This window comes from Amblyomma mixtum, chromosome 1 (genome assembly GCF_055824585.1).
Source record: "Amblyomma mixtum isolate Tamu chromosome 1, ASM5582458v1, whole genome shotgun sequence".
NCBI lineage: Eukaryota > Metazoa > Arthropoda > Arachnida > Ixodida > Ixodidae > Amblyomma > Amblyomma mixtum.
Window position 1 is genome coordinate 246496378 of NC_143012.1, and position 17276 is coordinate 246513653.

A 17276-nucleotide genomic window follows, 5' to 3' on the forward strand; every position below is an offset into this window, starting at 1 on the left:
GTTCAGCTCACCGCTTAAGTAAACTTTGTCAATGTCGCGCTATTGAGTCCCGGCTTCTGTTGACTCTGTCGTCAATTTAGTGTCGATAGCTCAAGGCGGGTAGCAACTCTCAGCAAGCGCTCATGCCTTTCCGTGAGTCTTTTTGCTCTGTTGCGTTTCCGTAAGTGCCGTTCTTGGCAGACACTTCGGAGTGTAAATACTTCGGCCGTTCGAAGGGATGTTGCCGCTTCGCGGTAGGTGTTTGTACAGCATTACACTCTGTACACGCAAGACATGCGTTAAGCGGAACTACGCAGCAGATGCTGCCTGCAGAAAGCAAGCACTCACAACTCGGAAAATCAGCGTAGTGTAGCAAATACGCGGCGGACGATATACTCGAAAAACTCCAACTTCAGCTCCACGAGAAACGAAAATAGTCCACGAAGCGCGCTCAGGGTAAATATCAGGCTGCTTACTTGCCAGGCAGCATGGTTCGGAACCTGTGCGCGCAGGAATTTTGCTGTCCTCAAGAAAAATAAGACGCTCTAAACAAAACAAGCCGCGGCCGAGCTAAGCTTCGGGCCCTGGACTGCTGGTTGCTGATTAGGTTTGTTGAAGGGCCTACGGCATATTAATCGAATTTCTTACAAGCACGCAAGCAGCGTATGGCTGATATTCTTGTTCTGGCTACTACAGGACTTCAAGCGTGCTCATAGGGTACACCTTTAATGTTTCTGCCCAAATTGACGTCTTGTTCTTCTTGAGACATAAGCCGTATTGAAAGGAGTGCACTTTCTACTAGTAAACTCATTCACAGCTTTCCGCAACCTTTCTGGTTGGTTTTGTTTGTGGGGTTTAACGTCCCAAAGCGACTAAGGCTATGAGAGACGCCGTAGTGGAGGGCTCCGGAAATTTCGACCATCTGGGGTTCTTTAACGTGCACTGACATCGCACAGTACACGGGCCTCTAGAATTTCTCCTCCAAAGAAATTCTAGCCGCCGCGGCCGGGATCGAACCCGTGTCTTTTGGGTCAGCAGCCGAGCACCATAACTGCTAAGCCACCGCGGCGGCGCAACCTTTCTGCTCACCCCAATCGTCTCAAGGGGAAAAAAAAATGGGAGAACACTGATCTCTCCTGCATTGGAGAAATGAAGGAAGCATTTTTGTTTGAATGTCAGCAACGTTTTTACAAGTCATGGTTGTCACGTAACGCTTATCACGGGTCCCTTCGATAACGTCGGCAACTTTTTTGCAAGTCATGGTTGTATAACATCAGTACCCATCCACAGCACACTTTACCGTCTTACGCGCCATAGCGCGTTCATCTCGTGCAACTCTAACAAGCTTTAAGCAAACGACCCTTCGTCCTGTACTCTTTCTGTGCAGGTCCTGTACACGCTACTCATGAGGCAAGAAATGCGCAAGTGCTCTTCGAACACCGAACTTGGGAAGCTAAACCATATTGCTCAGTCTGGAAGTCTATCTTACACTGCTTAAATTATTGACAACGTCGCTGTAACGCGCCCGTTCATTTCGCGTTATAGTAGGGCGTCGGTGTAACCGGTAAAGCGAGCGCAAGAGGCATTCTGCCGCACGGGTGGGTGGTGCCATTTTTAAACTTTGTGTCTTCTTTTTTGCAGAAAACTTATACGAAGGTGAACTCCTCCTTTGGAAACTTATCTTTTCACTGTGAAGAGAAATTAAAACGAAAAAAACCAGGCCAGATTTCTATTCCTCGATAAATTTCATCCAAGAGTGCTCCAGAAAACAGGTTTTTTGTGCAGTATGGTAGCGATAGCTTTCCATACAACACAAATTGAACTGGAAGAAAAGGATGAATTCTAGAAAACAGGATTTGAAGACTTCACAAAACCGCAGTTTATTTTTGTGCTCCACTTTTTATTCACAGAAAGCCGTTTATTTGGTCATAAGCAGAAATGTCTGCACTTATTCGAAGCAGTTCGGCAGCAATGACTTCGAGCTTCCTCATTTTCTGGGTCACTTTTGCGCTGCCAAACTCTCATGTAGGCGCGCGATTCAGGCATGTCTTTGCAGTGTTAGCAAAATGATTTGCAGATAGTGTGCCACAAGTTATGGGTACCTGTCTGAAGAGCGTTTCAATGCTCTTTGTGCCGGCAATGATCTTTGTGAACCCCCCCCCCCCCCCCCCCCCGATACGGAAGGCGGAACAGAATCATCATTCCCCATCAATATGCTGTGCTGCTCTTTCGATTTGTGTGTTCCTTAAGTTGACTTCCATGCGAAGATGAATAATATTCCCCAAAGGAATGCAGAGGAGATAACCGCTCGTAGTAATGATGCTTTGTGCGGTCCTCTTGTGTGTTCCGCAACCGAAAACAATGTACGCTTCTGTCTTGAGGAACCGGACGGCCCTCTTGTTGTGCCTACGAGTTCCTCATCGTCAAGCCAGGACTTCACCACTGACGAGACCCTTTATCAATGAGGGCGTGAAACGCGCCATAAGCTCGGCGGTGATTTCGATCTGACATGGCATAACAGTATAGCGGACTGATGGCGTGAATGACCAAAAAAAATGAATTCTGGGTCAAGCATTATTTGATATCGGAGTATCAAAGTGCTTTAAAGATCTTGGCTCATGAAGCCGTCCTTGATACGATGCACACTCTGGTTGAGAACAGCCACAAGTTTACGTGGATAGCCAGCTATTTGACTTGGGAGAACGTATAATGTGGAGTTCGGCTACTGCGTACAAATACGGCTCCTAAGCACTACGCTGCACAGGTTGGCGTTCTCTGCCTTATTTTGCTTGATTCTCTATTCATTGGTCACTTTGAACACCACTACCCGACACTAGAAAATTCATCTTCGCCTAGGACATCTCGATTTGGGCCTCCACAGGGACGCGACAAAAGATGCAATCAGGGTTCCGACGAGCGCCTGTACTGGTGTCTGCGTACCTTCACCCTGAAAGAATCAGCTTATCAGGCGGACGTGGGCGCTGTTGACGTTTCCTCAAATCACTGGCACCGTATCATATGCCTGTAGGTGACCTATCAATTCCTGATTTCAAAGCTTGGTGGCTCTTAGGGGTTCGCGTTTGCTGATATATGTTGTGCAGCTCTAATACTCTATTATAGAGAGAAGCAGCCCACTGTATCGCACCTTGCTCTAATTATAACAGAGAAATGATACGAGGCGTCAATGAGGTCTATGCCTATTCTATAACGACCAGATTCTTTTTCACCCAAAAGTACTTTTAGGTGAGAATGCACTTAATAAATTTTTGATGTGTTTCAGGCTTCTCATAAAAGCGAATGTTTTAATCTAACTCTAGGTGTTATAAAGTGTCAGACAATTCAACACAATACATATTTGAACTGCGTGTTCATGTTTGGCGGACGAGAGCCCTAGCTATTTATGTGACATAAATGCCATTTTGGAATACAGCTATAAGTAGTGACGTCTATGCTGGAGTTGCGGAGGTAACATACCGCGAATACGTGGCTACACTTCGCCTGTTTTATCAGACGCTTTTTTCAAGAACACGCAACGCTACAAAACTTCACGCATTTATGGGAGCCCCTCGAGACGAGTCCAAAGCTGCAACAGTTGCTAGTGAGACGCGCCAATCGTTTTTGGTGCACGTAGTTGTCGACTTGCATGTTCTACCACCTTCCAGGAAACTTAAAGATTACGTAGCTTACTTGCCAGCAGAGTGGCTACACAAGGGAATTTGAAACTCATCGCTGCTGATTGTTTTCTGATCCTTCAAATTATATACGGTGCAAAAGACCTTTGTCTGACATTTGGTGTCTGCTACAGCCTTAGTGCGTCTCGCGATACAGTGCGTTGCCAGGGTAGGACTCATTACACCGCCTGAAGCGGATGAAACACTCTTGCTTATGCGCGTCTATTACGCAGATGATTCCAAAGCTGAATGTTGTGCGATGCCGAAGGTATTTTATTTCCTTATATTACACCTTGGCTGTAGCCAGGAAAATCAATCTTTACGAGCTTAAGGCGATGACACGCGATTTCTGGTATATTTCTACTCTCAGTTTGTGCTTTTATTACAAGAAAGTCTATAAAAATTATAGCTAGTCGAGATAGTATCGTGTCATCTTGGAAGCACTCCGCGAAAGATGAACGCACACCAAGAAAAGAAGGCAGCTATTCTTGTTAATTGTTATTGTATTGGTCTCTTATGCTTCTTTTACTATATGCCGTCACACAATCAATATTTGTCCGTTCCTTTTATTGGAGTGCAATTTTCAAACCAACCAGTTTGGTAATTGTGTGGAATATAATCCGGCAGTAGAGTTACTTTTGAACAACTATACATTCACAGACGATTTTAATCTCAGAGGAAAACGCATTCTGTTTCCACCAACAAATAAATCAGTTGCATTCATTAAGTGCTGCTCAAAATAAGAAAGCATTGTGATGAGCATTGCATATTTAGTAAGAAGAGGTTGACCGAGCATGCGAAATAGTTGTTTTGCGTTATCCAGTTTTCAAATTTTATCATACAACAATTCCAAATTTTATGTCATTCCGGTTTAATTGACTAAAGAAAACGATACATACTGGTGCATCCGTTTTTTACTAATATGTTCCATTTTAGATGTGTGCCGTATGGTTTCAAGCATATACAGCGATATTTCTTCTCAAAAAGTCACCATCAAATAGAAGTTTGAAGGGATGACTTTCTATACAAATTCTCTCAAAGAGTGAAAGGCAGGAGAAAACGTTAAAACTTATTTCGGGCAAATATTCCGGCTTCGATGTGGATTAGGAGTGAAACCAGCTGCTTATAGTGCACTTGGCATTGGTCCCTCTGATCTAAGCAGCCGTCACGTTAGTGAAGTTACAAGAAAGCATGTGCGAGTCCGCGTTCATTTCTGCTCGCAATAAGCCAATGAACCTACATCGCAGAAAGAGGTTATGTACGTTGCAGATACGAAACAGCGCAGCCTGCCAAAACGCTTCTATTTGTCGGTTAAATTAAGAACTAATGCCCGACATTTTTTTTTCGTAGATGACATTCGTCACTACATATATCGCACAACATACGCATGTTTTCCGCCTCTTTCTACGAATTTCTCGATCTGCTTTTCTCTCCCGTATACTCGAAGTTTATGTTCCCTGGCAAGCGAAGAACAGAACACCGCAAAAAATTACAATACATCCCCGTTGCTTGCTTCAATGCGTCAAGCGCAGAGGCAATATTCCTGCACGCGAGATCATTTTAGACTGACTTCGTTTTTATTTACACCAAGAACGAAATATTTTAGCATGTAATCTATCATCTAAGAAGTAAAGGTGTCAGTCACTGCGCTCAGGGTGATTGAATTTTGTGCACGTTGTGCTGAACAACGTTTCTTGCTCCCCGCACGTCGGGACTGAATCTTCAATCATGGAAAAGTGACAGTCCTGTAATTGCGTGTGGCGTTACGTTGCTTCCTAAAGTGCTGCCAGGTTCATGCCTTGCTTTTGCAGGGCAATAAATGAGATATTTATTATACTTCCCAAAGAAAGAGACTCTACTGTTCCGGTTTGCTTTTATTCTGTACTGTATATACAAAAAATCTTTATGATTATGATGTTTCTTCAGGTTTGGTTTGTTTATGTAGAAACGCTGGGCGCACGAATGCTTGCTGGAAACTTAGGAAAGTGATTAAAGGATAATGCTAATGGGGAGCGTTTCACTTGAGAAATTATGCGTTATGGCTGCACCGGGATACTGCATTCTGTAGCACCGATGCTTTTCTATTGCTTTAAACCAGGGCAGGTGGCAGAGCTTTTTAAAGTGCAAAAATATGCCAAATAATTCGCACTGCTATAAGCCACGAGTAAGGGAAATGAGTGCTAATGTATTACGAATTGGTATTAGAAGCCACTGAACATTTTCGTATTAATCACTGGTGGTGTTCTTTACTTCCTTCCTCGTGTATTGTACGGGTACGCTGATATTTGCAACAGTAAGAAGTCAGCATAGAAGCGCCCAGGGAAAAAAACCTAAACAAAATATTGTTCAAAGCACGGTACTCTCAATATCCCTCAGAACAAATTGTTGCGCCCTAACCTTAAGGAGTTTGTTCAGGCATTCAGGTGCGTAGATTTTATTCATATCAATTCTATTTAAGGTTTTGTTCGAAGTGTTGACCCGAGTACTATTACCTCTAGACTGCTTCTTTGGGAAACTTCAAATTTTGGATGATATTTAACCTACCTGCCTGATATGTGGCTTGGTGTTTCCAAGTCAGATTAAAAGTTTTTCTGCAAAAAATGCCTTTTGTTTCTCAGAATATTGGCTTACCTTATCAGATAATAAAACTAAAAATGACCATCCAAGTAAAAGCACCAGCACAATCATTTTCTGAGCCTGCATCACTGTCAAGGAGGCACGAAATAATGAACTCAGAAGGCGTGCATGTAACTATAAGAATAAAAAACACCTGACAAGAATAGCTGGAGTTACTTCGCTTCTACTCATACCCACATATTACCGTTAGCAAGAAGTAAGCCTAGGTTACAGTTTTGCGCAGATTTTGTTGGAGGCTGTTGTGCCATTCTACTTTCTGTGTGTGCAACTATGAGTCCCGTTTCATTTCAGGCTTAAAATATATCATAAGCCAATTATTAGTTTAATAGGAGATCAGACGCAAGAAAAACGTTTTGTTAATTGCCACTACTCAAAGCTGGTGATATGACGGAAGACATCTTACCATGATGTTGATGTCTGTTTTCAGCAGTCAAGCGAGAAATCCTATCTTGACGCTGTGCAGTTGCGGTAGCAAACCAGACACTGCTTGATTCACACAGCAAGGGTAGTATCCCAGAATCCCAAACAGTTTGGAACTTTGTTTCATACACTTCTCAAAGGTTGAACTCTTCCCCTCACAAAATCGTCAATGCTTTAAGCTTTTCCTTTTTTTCGCACGCTTCTCATTGACGCCAGCAGTAAACAATCTTCAGACAACCGCCACCATCAACACTGTCTTCCCATCCACTCCGCACCGGGCCGGTAGCTTCTGTCGTGAGTGACCAAGTAAAGTGCATTTGCCTGCTTAAAAATTTTTCCTTAAGAAGTTGGGTTCTTGGCGGTTACGTGGAGTCCTGTTTTAGAAAAACACCAAAAAACAAGGCTACAACTCCTCTGGTCAGAAACTTCTTCAGCTTTTTGCACTTTTCACTCGAAACTTCTTAGTGTTTAAAACTGTGTTTGTTTTTTTTACGGTAAGGACAGCTAATAAAATCAACAGATGCACTCGATGGTTCACTTCAGGGAGGCGAAAGGAGAAACGCTTAGTTCTTCATACAAAGGTATGCACTTTCAGAGGCGTAGTATCGAAAGGAAGAAAATGAACCACAGCGCAACACTTCACAAAACTTAGTTGTCCAACGTCGTCAGTGCTCGTCGTCGTATCGTGACGTCGTGGGCAGCGGAGCCGCCGTTCGCTTGGGAGTACCACCACTGGCCAGCTACATGCCGTGGTTCGCAGGAGGCCAACCACACAACACCGAGAGGCTGTCCCAGGCGCAGGCGCTCCTTTCGGGCGCCGCTCGAAGTCTGAGCCCTGGTTTGCAGCGAGGCGGGCCCGCGCTGGGACCCGAGCTCGCCGCGGCCGCCGAGGGCGCGGGTGTCGAGCTTCGCCCTTTCCCTCCGCTTTCAGACACGCGTTTCGGCTCGGTTGCTTGGACTGCTTATGTGAGCGAGGGTATATCGAATGGCATCGGGCTTTTTTACCACTGCGAGCGGCGAACGCAAACACAGAGCTTCACTGCGTTCCGTTCCGGCTGCGGCTTCCGAATGCGTGTAATAAATTCCGGCTCGCGACGAGCGTGAGAAGACTGTTTTGGGGAGCCCAGCTTTCTTTGCTACACTCTGGTGTGCTGTATGTTTTGATGGAACGAAAGAGCGATGAAATGCGAATGTTGATGGTATGCATGAATTGTTGCTTTCCCATTTTTTCTCTATAACTCAACTCAGTCTACCCCTCTTGCTTCATCTCAAAATAGGTGCTGGAAGCAAGCTTTATTTATCGTCGGGCTAACGTGGCTGTCAGTTATCGTCGTGAGTTGGGTATTCTTCTAAGAGAAATAAGAAAAAAAGTCAGGTATGCTGCTGCACCGACATTTTCTTGAATGTTTTTAAGAGAAGAACGAAATACCACTACCGGTAAGGACACTTTCTGATTCTAAAGTTCCGGTTCCAAATGCCATGCTTATAACAAAGTACGTATAAATTATATTTCAGCTATAGTTTCTATTTCTCCAGGATTCACTGCACAGCACAGTCACCACCTAAGAATAGCTCCCTGTTGAATTGACTCTTCGTATTTTAAGTACTGTTTTCTTTGCTAGTACTGTTATGAATTGAGTGAAAGCGGCAATCGAGGGGTCCTACTCTCGTATCTCAGCATTTCTTGTCAGTCAAGAAGTACATAGAAATTACTTTCCAGCGCGCAGTATTTATTACAGCATTTAAAAAGGTAACAAATTTAGGCTAAACTATATTAGGAGTCTCAACTTGCTCAAACCCACAAGCAGTGTTACGTAGTTGCACCATTCAAACCCCTTAAGGTTGGGGTTTCTGGGAGCTTTTAATGCCTTCACATGTGACTGTGTTTTAACAAGGACGTCTCGGAATACGCCACTGAGCAATACAATCTGGAACTGCTTTCTTTGTCCCAGTCACTTCGCTATCGCCTGCATCCTGTGGCTCACACTGTGACTTGCCTAACTCGAGGCATCGCCCATCCTAAATAAATCCTCCTCCTTCCCCGGCACCTTTTTGAGGACTTCACTGCACGCCATAATTAGCCGGTAGACTGAATCCTGTGTCCGCTCACAGGTCTAAGAAACTATTGAATGCATCCCTTCGTTGCACATGTAGGCAAGGCCTCAGTTTTCTTCAAATGCATTCCCAAGAATTCACGAGGCTTTAGGCGGATTATCTGGGCTGACCAGATAGCGACTGGTCGAAGTTACGCTGGCTCTGAGTGAGTAAATATTGAGCGCTTAGAACTTTAGACCAAGTAGTGAGGTGGGGCACTGAAGCGCCCGACAGGGGAAAGGCTCAACGGTTTTAGAATACAATTAAGAGATGAGGTGGAACTGTAAAGAAACTTTTATTGCCAAATTATGCCGCATACGCTCATTCATTGACTGTCATAATTAATGAGCGCTTGAATGCCTGCCGGGCATTTGGTCCGCTTACGCAAAAGTATTGTGCAACTCAAATAATATTTGCCCAGCTTTTGTAAAGATACCTTGAAAACTAATATGCCTAATATAATAATGAGTCATCGTACGCTCTCCGGCCAGTACGCAGGTAATCTGTGTTACGGAGGCGCATCGATGAACTAGCGCCGGCTTGGTAAACATTGCTTAGGTACCATAACATTTTCTTAAACACTGAAGAAACGAAGTTTGAAGAAACAAATCTAAACAAGAATGAAGATTGCGGGATTGCGAGACGTGTTATTATCATTATGCCACTCCTAGCAGTACTAGCACAGTGGTACTCCCCCTACATGTAATAATACTTGTAGCTGCTTTTGGCACAAGAAGGTTCAGCTCTTCTGGACCAAGAGATGATTTCATAACCAATAAGAAACGAGCATTGCTGTGTTGAACTGCCCATCTGTGAGAATGTAACCGACATGGACATGACTACCTGCGCTGTGGGCGCAACAACCGGGTGCTCTAAGGGAGAGGAGGGTATCAACGGTTGTGCTAGCGATTTCGGTTCTTTGCGCGGAAAGAGCGTTAGAATCCTTTTTTCTTCTTCTTTGTTTTCCAGCTGTGGAGTGAGGAATCCTTCTTCAGTAATAAAAGCAGTTAACTCACCAGAAAAAAATTAATAACGTCAAGCTGGGCCCGAAGAAACCTATATTCAAAACCCCGAATGTTTTCCGGCGACTGTCACTAATACCGTAAGGTTTCATGCTGCCAATAGCAAGCCTTATCAGAATTTTTACCAGCTCCCTGATTTCACTAACCAAGCTGGGGCGAGGTGGGGTACAATACTGTGCGACAGAAAGCCTCGGAAAAGCTGCCTTATAACTACGCCATTGTTTTAAAACTGATCCGCCTGACGCACTAGCAAAGCAAGATAGACTGCGGGAGAATTTCCAGCATAGCAAATAAGGCACACACTGCGTTGCGCCCAACTTTCTGAGTACAAAAATTACGAGTTACGTATTATAAAGAGCGTTTGCAGCAGGAGGCACAGTGAGCATTCATGGCACGTACAGCTGGGACTTACAGAGAAGACAAAAGAGTGGAATCCTCACAGTTGTCTTATCTTCTACTTTAAAAATGCCTGTCTAGGAATTGTGATCGGATTTTTTTATTTCAATGAAATAATTATAAACCAACACGCACTTCTTGGCGTTCATGACATGAAATTTTGCTAAAAGCATGTAGTAGAGAGGGGTTTTGTTGCTGAAGCTCTGAAGCAGAGATAATGAACAATGCCAATGTGTAAACAGTCCCAAAGCAATCTCAAAGCGTCACCCCTACTGGCAGGTCCTGACTACAGTTAAGACTGAGGCTTTGAGATTGTTTTGCTACTTTCATCAGAGTAAGCGTGGAGAATGATTCTTCCCCAAGGCTAAAAAGAGGAAGTATATTTTATAATTTTGCTAGCCCAGTGGGGCAATTTTATCTCCCAATAATAATGCTTCGCTTCATAATTTATGCCTGCGTGAATTACTGCTGCACCAGTTTAGAGTGAAATGAATTACCCTCTAAACATTCCATGGAAAGGAGGCTTTAATTCATATTGAGAATTGGAAGAACTCACAACGCTTCAAAGAAATCCGTACTGGCAGTGTTTTGCAATTCAACCGGAAGGAAGGGGGAACTTTAGATGGTGCACAAATATGCCGACGAAGACAATTCCTCGTATCTTCTGGCAGTTTTCCAAAGCTAGAACACTGTGAATGCACTGTGAGGCTCTGGATACTGTGGCTGTTAGCTTTCGCATTCGCTGTTATTCAGAGTACAACCGCGTTGTTGCATATGCTTCTGTAAGGGTTCGGTAGTGTACGCGGGGTCATCGGAACGCGGCTGGGGGCGCTCAAAGCGAAGCGTCTCCTATTTGGAACGCGGCCGCTCGCGAACGTGCCAAGAAGTACGGGTGTCCACGCCGCCCCGCGGTACCGATTCGCGCACGTGCTGGCACGAATGTCTATTTGTGTTTGTTTTTATTTTGTGGTGGAGAGAGTGCTCTACCTTACGGAAGCTGGAGGGCTGGCCATGCCCTGGATGAACCAATGATGTTAAGACCGCAACATGATTGGAAGCTACGGAATGTGGGCCGGGCCTTTGGGGCTTTAAACTGGGCCCCGGAGCCGGAAGCGAGGTTCTGCGCTAAGGTGAGATGCTACGCATCTTCGGCTACGCCGAGTAGGGGCCTCCCCTAGTATTAGCCAGTTCCGCCTTTTTGGTTGTTTGTCTTTTGCCGTTGTATCTAACTTTTATATTCTGTAAATATTTGTATATAAATCTTCAGTTATTGCCTTTTTTTATCCCTGCGTGTCAACTGATCACAAGACCGTCTCTGACGGGGCACCCCTGGTGCGAAGAAATAAGCTTCAGTCTTCGAGTTACCAACCGTCTCTGACGGGGCACCTCTGGTGCAAAGAAGAAGAAGAAGAACCTGTGAATTTTACTGGCGCAGTCGACAGGATCCTGCGGCCATCGGAAGACGGCGCAGGACCAGGATTGAAGGCAGGGAGAAAGGCGACGATCAGGCAACAGCAGCGTTCGAGAAAGGACCTGCGGAGAGACGGCGGCAAGGACGCAAGGACCACGGCAGTAGTTCAGCGACGCGGGACTGCATCCTGTCAAGGAAAGCAGCGCGTCGAGAACTCGACGATCACCGGCGGGTCACAGCAAGTGACGACAACGTGCACAGGACCAGCGGCGTGCGACAGCTCATCGCAGCGTCTGGTGAAAGTGGCGGTGGACTGCGACGCCAAGGAGCTGGCAATGCGGATCGACGCATCGAAACTGTGAGTTTCCTTCTTCGCATTGTTAGCGTCCCTGTGCTTGTGTTCGAGCCGGTAGGACAGTTGAGGGGTACAGACGGCGGTATGGAGTGTTATCCATGCCGGCCCTCACTCGATGTGAGGTACCAGGTTGAGTTAGCGAAGGCGCGCTTAGCGGACCTTCAGGCTCAACTTGCGAAAGTAAATGGCGGAAAGGCGCTGTTTCGCGAGGAAGAACCTCAGGATGTCAAGTATGTCTTGAAGGCAATAGAAGAAAGACGCCAGCAGGTAGAGCTCGAGATCTCTAAGCTCAAGGAGAGTAGAAGATCCGGTGAATCAGCCAGGGAGAGCTGCTCCGAGTCCCGAGAGGTGAGGCCGCCTGTGCTGGAAGACAAAGACTTATGCTGCTCAAGCACAGGTGGAGGAAAGAGCAGTCAGGTCGCTGTAGGCAATCAGCCAATATGCGCGGACGCCTCTTTGTTAGGAAATGCCGCAGAGAGCGAAAACGAGAATTCTGAAGGGATCACAGCTTTTCCGCCACTGCGGGCGGCTAGCAAAGAAAAAGAGCAGCCCAATTCTGATGGTCTAGGGCCAATCGAGACCAAATTGTCCGAAACCAAGCAGGAGGGTGATCTAATTCCTGCAGGCTCTATGGATGAGATTGCGATTTGTGACACGGAGCTAGTGACAGGAGAAAGACTAACGTTGCTGGAACGGCACACTGTGTCGGTCATAGGGCATGAAGGGCCTCGTAGCGTTGCTGATGGCAAGAGCCTTTCATCTGAGGCAGAGAACGGAGGTGGGCCTGTTGCGCCTACCGGGCAGAGAGCCGCGGAATTGTCGAACGCACCCGATGGGCGTCCGACCAGGTCCTTCGAGGAGAAGGAAATGCGTGACGACTTGCCACAAGGCAAGCTCCGGTCGAGCGACGGCAAGTCAGCTCGTGCTGCAGATGATGCCACGCAGCCGGCCAGCGCCTATCAAGCAGGGAGCGGCGATTTAAATGTTTGTCCGTGCAGGAACGGTGCAAATATCTCCAAACGCTCCAAAGTACCAGGAGACAGGCACATAGCTTTCACACTGAAAGTCGGCGTTTGGAACAGTACGTTCCGTGCGGCGGTACGCCAAATTATGGGCAGCGAAGCAGGCCGCACTGTTACAGTTGAACTGAGCAAGAGATATGTTCCTTACGCAGCACGCCATCCGTAGAGGCGCGCCGACGAGAGCGTGCCCTTATGGGCGTCGCATGGTCAAATATTTGGACCAATCGAGGATCATGACGTGTTTGATCCTGGAGGGCACCAGCTGTTGAGTTCTTGCCCCGCCGTGGCACCAACATAATGAGTATAGTGGCCATTAGGCGTGCATCGTGTTGAGACGCGTGGTGGCTCTAACGCACGCAGGGACGCTCGGTGCGACCAAGGAGGCTCACGTGGCCGCTTGCGGACCCTATATGAGTGCCAATGAACGCTCCGGTTGCAAGTGTCTGTGTGCATGTGTGCCCATTCGCGAGGATGAGCGTGTTCTTGGAGGTGGTGAACTGGGTGCAACGCACCAACTTGGACGCTGTGTTACGGCGCACGGCAGGCATGCCACTGTGTGTATTTAAGTGTGCATTTTGCGTAATGTTGTGTTGGTGCCCGTGTGCATTTTTTGTTTTTGGTTTTGTTGGTGCCAGTGCTGGTGTAGCTGTGGCATGTCACCCACAGGGTGGTTTTGTGACCCGTACCGATCCCTTTGTTATAATTCTAAAAGTGGCATTTGAGCCCTTTGTAGAATCTTGGGAAGGGCGTGTAACCCTCAGCGAAAAAGAGGATGTGCTAAAAATGCATTTCAAACGTATTGTATTAATTTCATATTTATTTCGCATTTTTTTGTCCCTATGCTTAAACTGCAATACGAATGCTTTCTAAGTATACTAGGAATAATATTTTAAACGCTCTTAAAAATACGTGAAAAGTACATTTTTGCCCGCTTAGCATATTTATAATGCATTAAAAATACAATAAAAACATACATTAGAAATATACCAAAAATATACATTTAATGCATTAAAAATATGTTTACTCGGGCTTAAAAAAAGTCTACCTGGGCGGCTCTATGGAATGGCACGAGTTAATTCTTCAACTGGAGAACAAATCGTACACGGGTATTTATCATTAATCAACAGGAGTCTGATATTATAAGGTCACGTGATTGAATGGGAACGGCAGATACCTACACACAGCATACCAAGACGACAGCGACACAGCAAACAACATATCCTACGACAAGCGCTATACTTGGCTTGCCGTATATATACCCAGCGAAAGCGACGCACTATTTTGCTCGGTGAGGCCTTTTTTTGCGCAAATACTGTGGGCTGCCAAATTTTCGCAGAAGTACCCTACTGGTCGCGTTCGAATCTGGGGTTAATTGAGAACGGAATTGCTAGTTGAAACTTGCGTCAGGCACAGGTCAGGAGTCGAACTGTCAACCAACAGATACATGGGCGTGTAAGGGAGCCCGTCTGCCCTGCCAGACGGGGTCCTTTCCGCTGGCTTATTCGGACCCAGAAGTACCCAAGGCGCTTTTGCTGGTATAATGCTATCACGTTCTCACACGGAAATGTTCGAATGACATTGAGTGGAATGACATTCTAGAATAGGAATGACATTCGGACTCGACGGACTGCCGCGGTGCTGCACGACACTTTCGAAACGCATTCGGAAGCCTCAGCTCGTTTTCAGTGTACAGCGACGACGACGACGGCGGTGACACTAGTCCGACAACGACAGTATATATGTTTCCGTGTGTATGTTCCTTGCAGCGCGAATTGATCAGTATATATCACGCTGAACAACAGCATGTAATTATAGTGAAATATCTGGTTTACTATAATATGATTCTAGAGGGACACGTTTTTCAGGCCAACGACACCGACGAATCCGGTCGGCGGACGGTCAGCCTTGTCGGCGGCTGAGCGAGAGCACGGTGATGAGGCGGCGGTGTGTATATGCTCGCGCTTCTAAATGAGCGAAACGAACGGCTATATTTCACGTGTGCACACCTGAACACTCACCAGGGATAAGCGCTTGCCAAATCAATTTCAGTCGACGACGGCTCTGTTCCCTTCCGCGACGACTAGGCCCAGCGAGTTCGCAGGGTTGGATCTGTGATTTCGGCGGTTGTGAAGAGCGAATCACAAGCTTTAGCGAATGCAAATAGTCACCAGGTGTAGTTCTGGCAACAGTGACCTGAAATAAACTATTGCTTACATCGCAGGGCACGCGTACGATGAACGGGAATCGCCGGTGTTACCCAGACTGCCGAGCCGTGCTTTACGGCCAGCAGCAGTCGTCGCCGTCGCTAGCTTGTGGATAACAGTCGCCAGACATACTTCTGGATAAAGTAGTTTAAAAAAAAGTACTGGTCACGTCGGAGAAAGCCGGGACAAGAAGCGCGAAGCGCCAGTACTGCGCGATGCCAACAACCCGGCTTTCTCAGGCGTGCGATCGCATCATCGCTTCCCACACATTGTCGCACTGCGTAAAAAAGCACGAGTACAACCAGTAAAAAAGAAAACAGATTGTTTAATAGAACCAAAGCGCAGATTGCGTTTTATGTTATGGTATGTAAACAAGCGATGTAAACAACAGTATGAGTGCAGTCGTCCTCATCGGCGCACTCCCGGGGAAATTTCATGCTGACGCGGTTAATATTCATTGGCGTAATATTATCTTCAAGCACTCCCTTAGACAGAACACGTGTAGCATCGTTAGATGACATTCGGTTGGAAGGCATTCGAAGCGATCACCTTCCTGCTAGAAGTTACCATAAACGAAAGTATGACAAGAAAGGGGAAGTTTTCACTCTTCGCTGAAACGTCATTTCGAGCCCTAGATTGTTCCACGGTAGCTTGAAGTGTAATGCAAATATGTTTACGCGGACAACCCATTTGTTAGAATTTAAATATACTTCAGACGGATTAATTGCGTATTTACGAAAGTACAACTTAAATAGATGGCCAGCACCAAAATGCGATCCCGAAACTCGATTTTGAGCATTAGATTGTTCAACGACAGCTTGTAGTGCGCTGCAAACATGCTAATGCGGACTGCCAATTTGCTAGAATTTCAGTGTTCTTTGGATGAATTAATTGCGTATTTACGGAAGTACACTTCAAATACATTGACGACACGCAAATGCCATTTCCCGAAACGCGATTTCGAGCACTCGACTGTTCAACGGCAGCTAGAAGTGTGCAAAGACGTTTAAAAGGACTGCCCGTTTGTTAGAATTGAAGTATATTTCGGATGAATTAATTTCATATTTACGAAAGTTCACTTTTAATACATTGACAAGATGCTAAAACTACATACATATACGTTTACAAGGGCTGCCCGTTTTCTAGAATTGAAGTATACTTTCGATGAATTAATTTCATATTTCCGAAAATACACTTTTAATACACTGACAAAATGCTAAAACTGCATACATATTTTTTCACGTATTTGAAAAGTGCTCGAAGTATGCTTTAAGTGAGGTATTTTTGGCACATTTTAAAAATATATTTGCAATACCAAGCATGAAATTTCAGGAACGTATTTCCTACATATTTTAGGGCATTCATGAATACAAAATATGTTTAAAATACAATTTAAATAGCCCACCGTATATTCCAAACGTATTAGTTTTTCTAAGGGAAGGGATCGGTAGTGTACGCGGGGTCATCGGAACGTGGCTGGGGGCGCTCAAAGCGAAGCGTCTCCTATTTGGAACGCGGCCGCTCGCGAACGCGCCAAGAAGTACGGGTGTCCACCCCGCCCCGCGGTACCGATTCGCGCACGTGCTGGCACGAATGTCTATTTGTGTTTGTTTTTATTTTGTGGTGGAGAGAGTGCTCTACCTTACGGAAGCTGGAGGGCTGGCCATGCCCTGGATGAACCAATGATCTTAAGACCGCAACATGATTGGAAGCTACGGAATGTGGGCCGGGCCTTTAGGGCTTTAAAACTGGGCCCCGGAGCCGGAAGCGAGGTTCTGCGCTAAGGTGAGATGCTACGCATCTTCGGCTACGCCGAGTAGGGGCCTCCCCTAGTATTAGCCAGTTCCGCCTTTTTGGTTGTTTGTCTTTTGCCGTTGTATCTAACTTGTATATTCTGTAAATATTTGTATATAAATCTTCAGTTATTGCCTTTTTTTATCCCTGCGTGTCAACTGATCACAAGACCGTCTCTGACGGGGCACCCCTGGTGCGAAGAAATAAGCTTCATTCTTCGAGTTACCAACCGTCCCTGACGGGGCACCTCTGGTGCAAAGAAGAAGAAGAA

The 17276-nt window shown here is 45.9% G+C and overlaps 1 protein-coding gene across 1 annotated transcript in view; it reads right to left on the reverse strand.

The window, feature by feature from the left end:
* LOC149371407 (guanylate cyclase soluble subunit beta-1-like) overlaps positions 1 to 7528 on the reverse strand; it is a 103302-nt gene extending 95774 nt beyond the window's left edge. The window contains exon 1 of the mRNA XM_089585166.1: positions 6691 to 7528. Within this exon, the coding sequence (XP_089441292.1) occupies positions 6691 to 6693 (3 nt within the window). The 5' untranslated portion in view covers positions 6694 to 7528. The remainder of the gene's footprint in view (positions 1 to 6690) is intronic.
* Positions 7529 to 17276: the final 9748 nt, after the last annotated feature.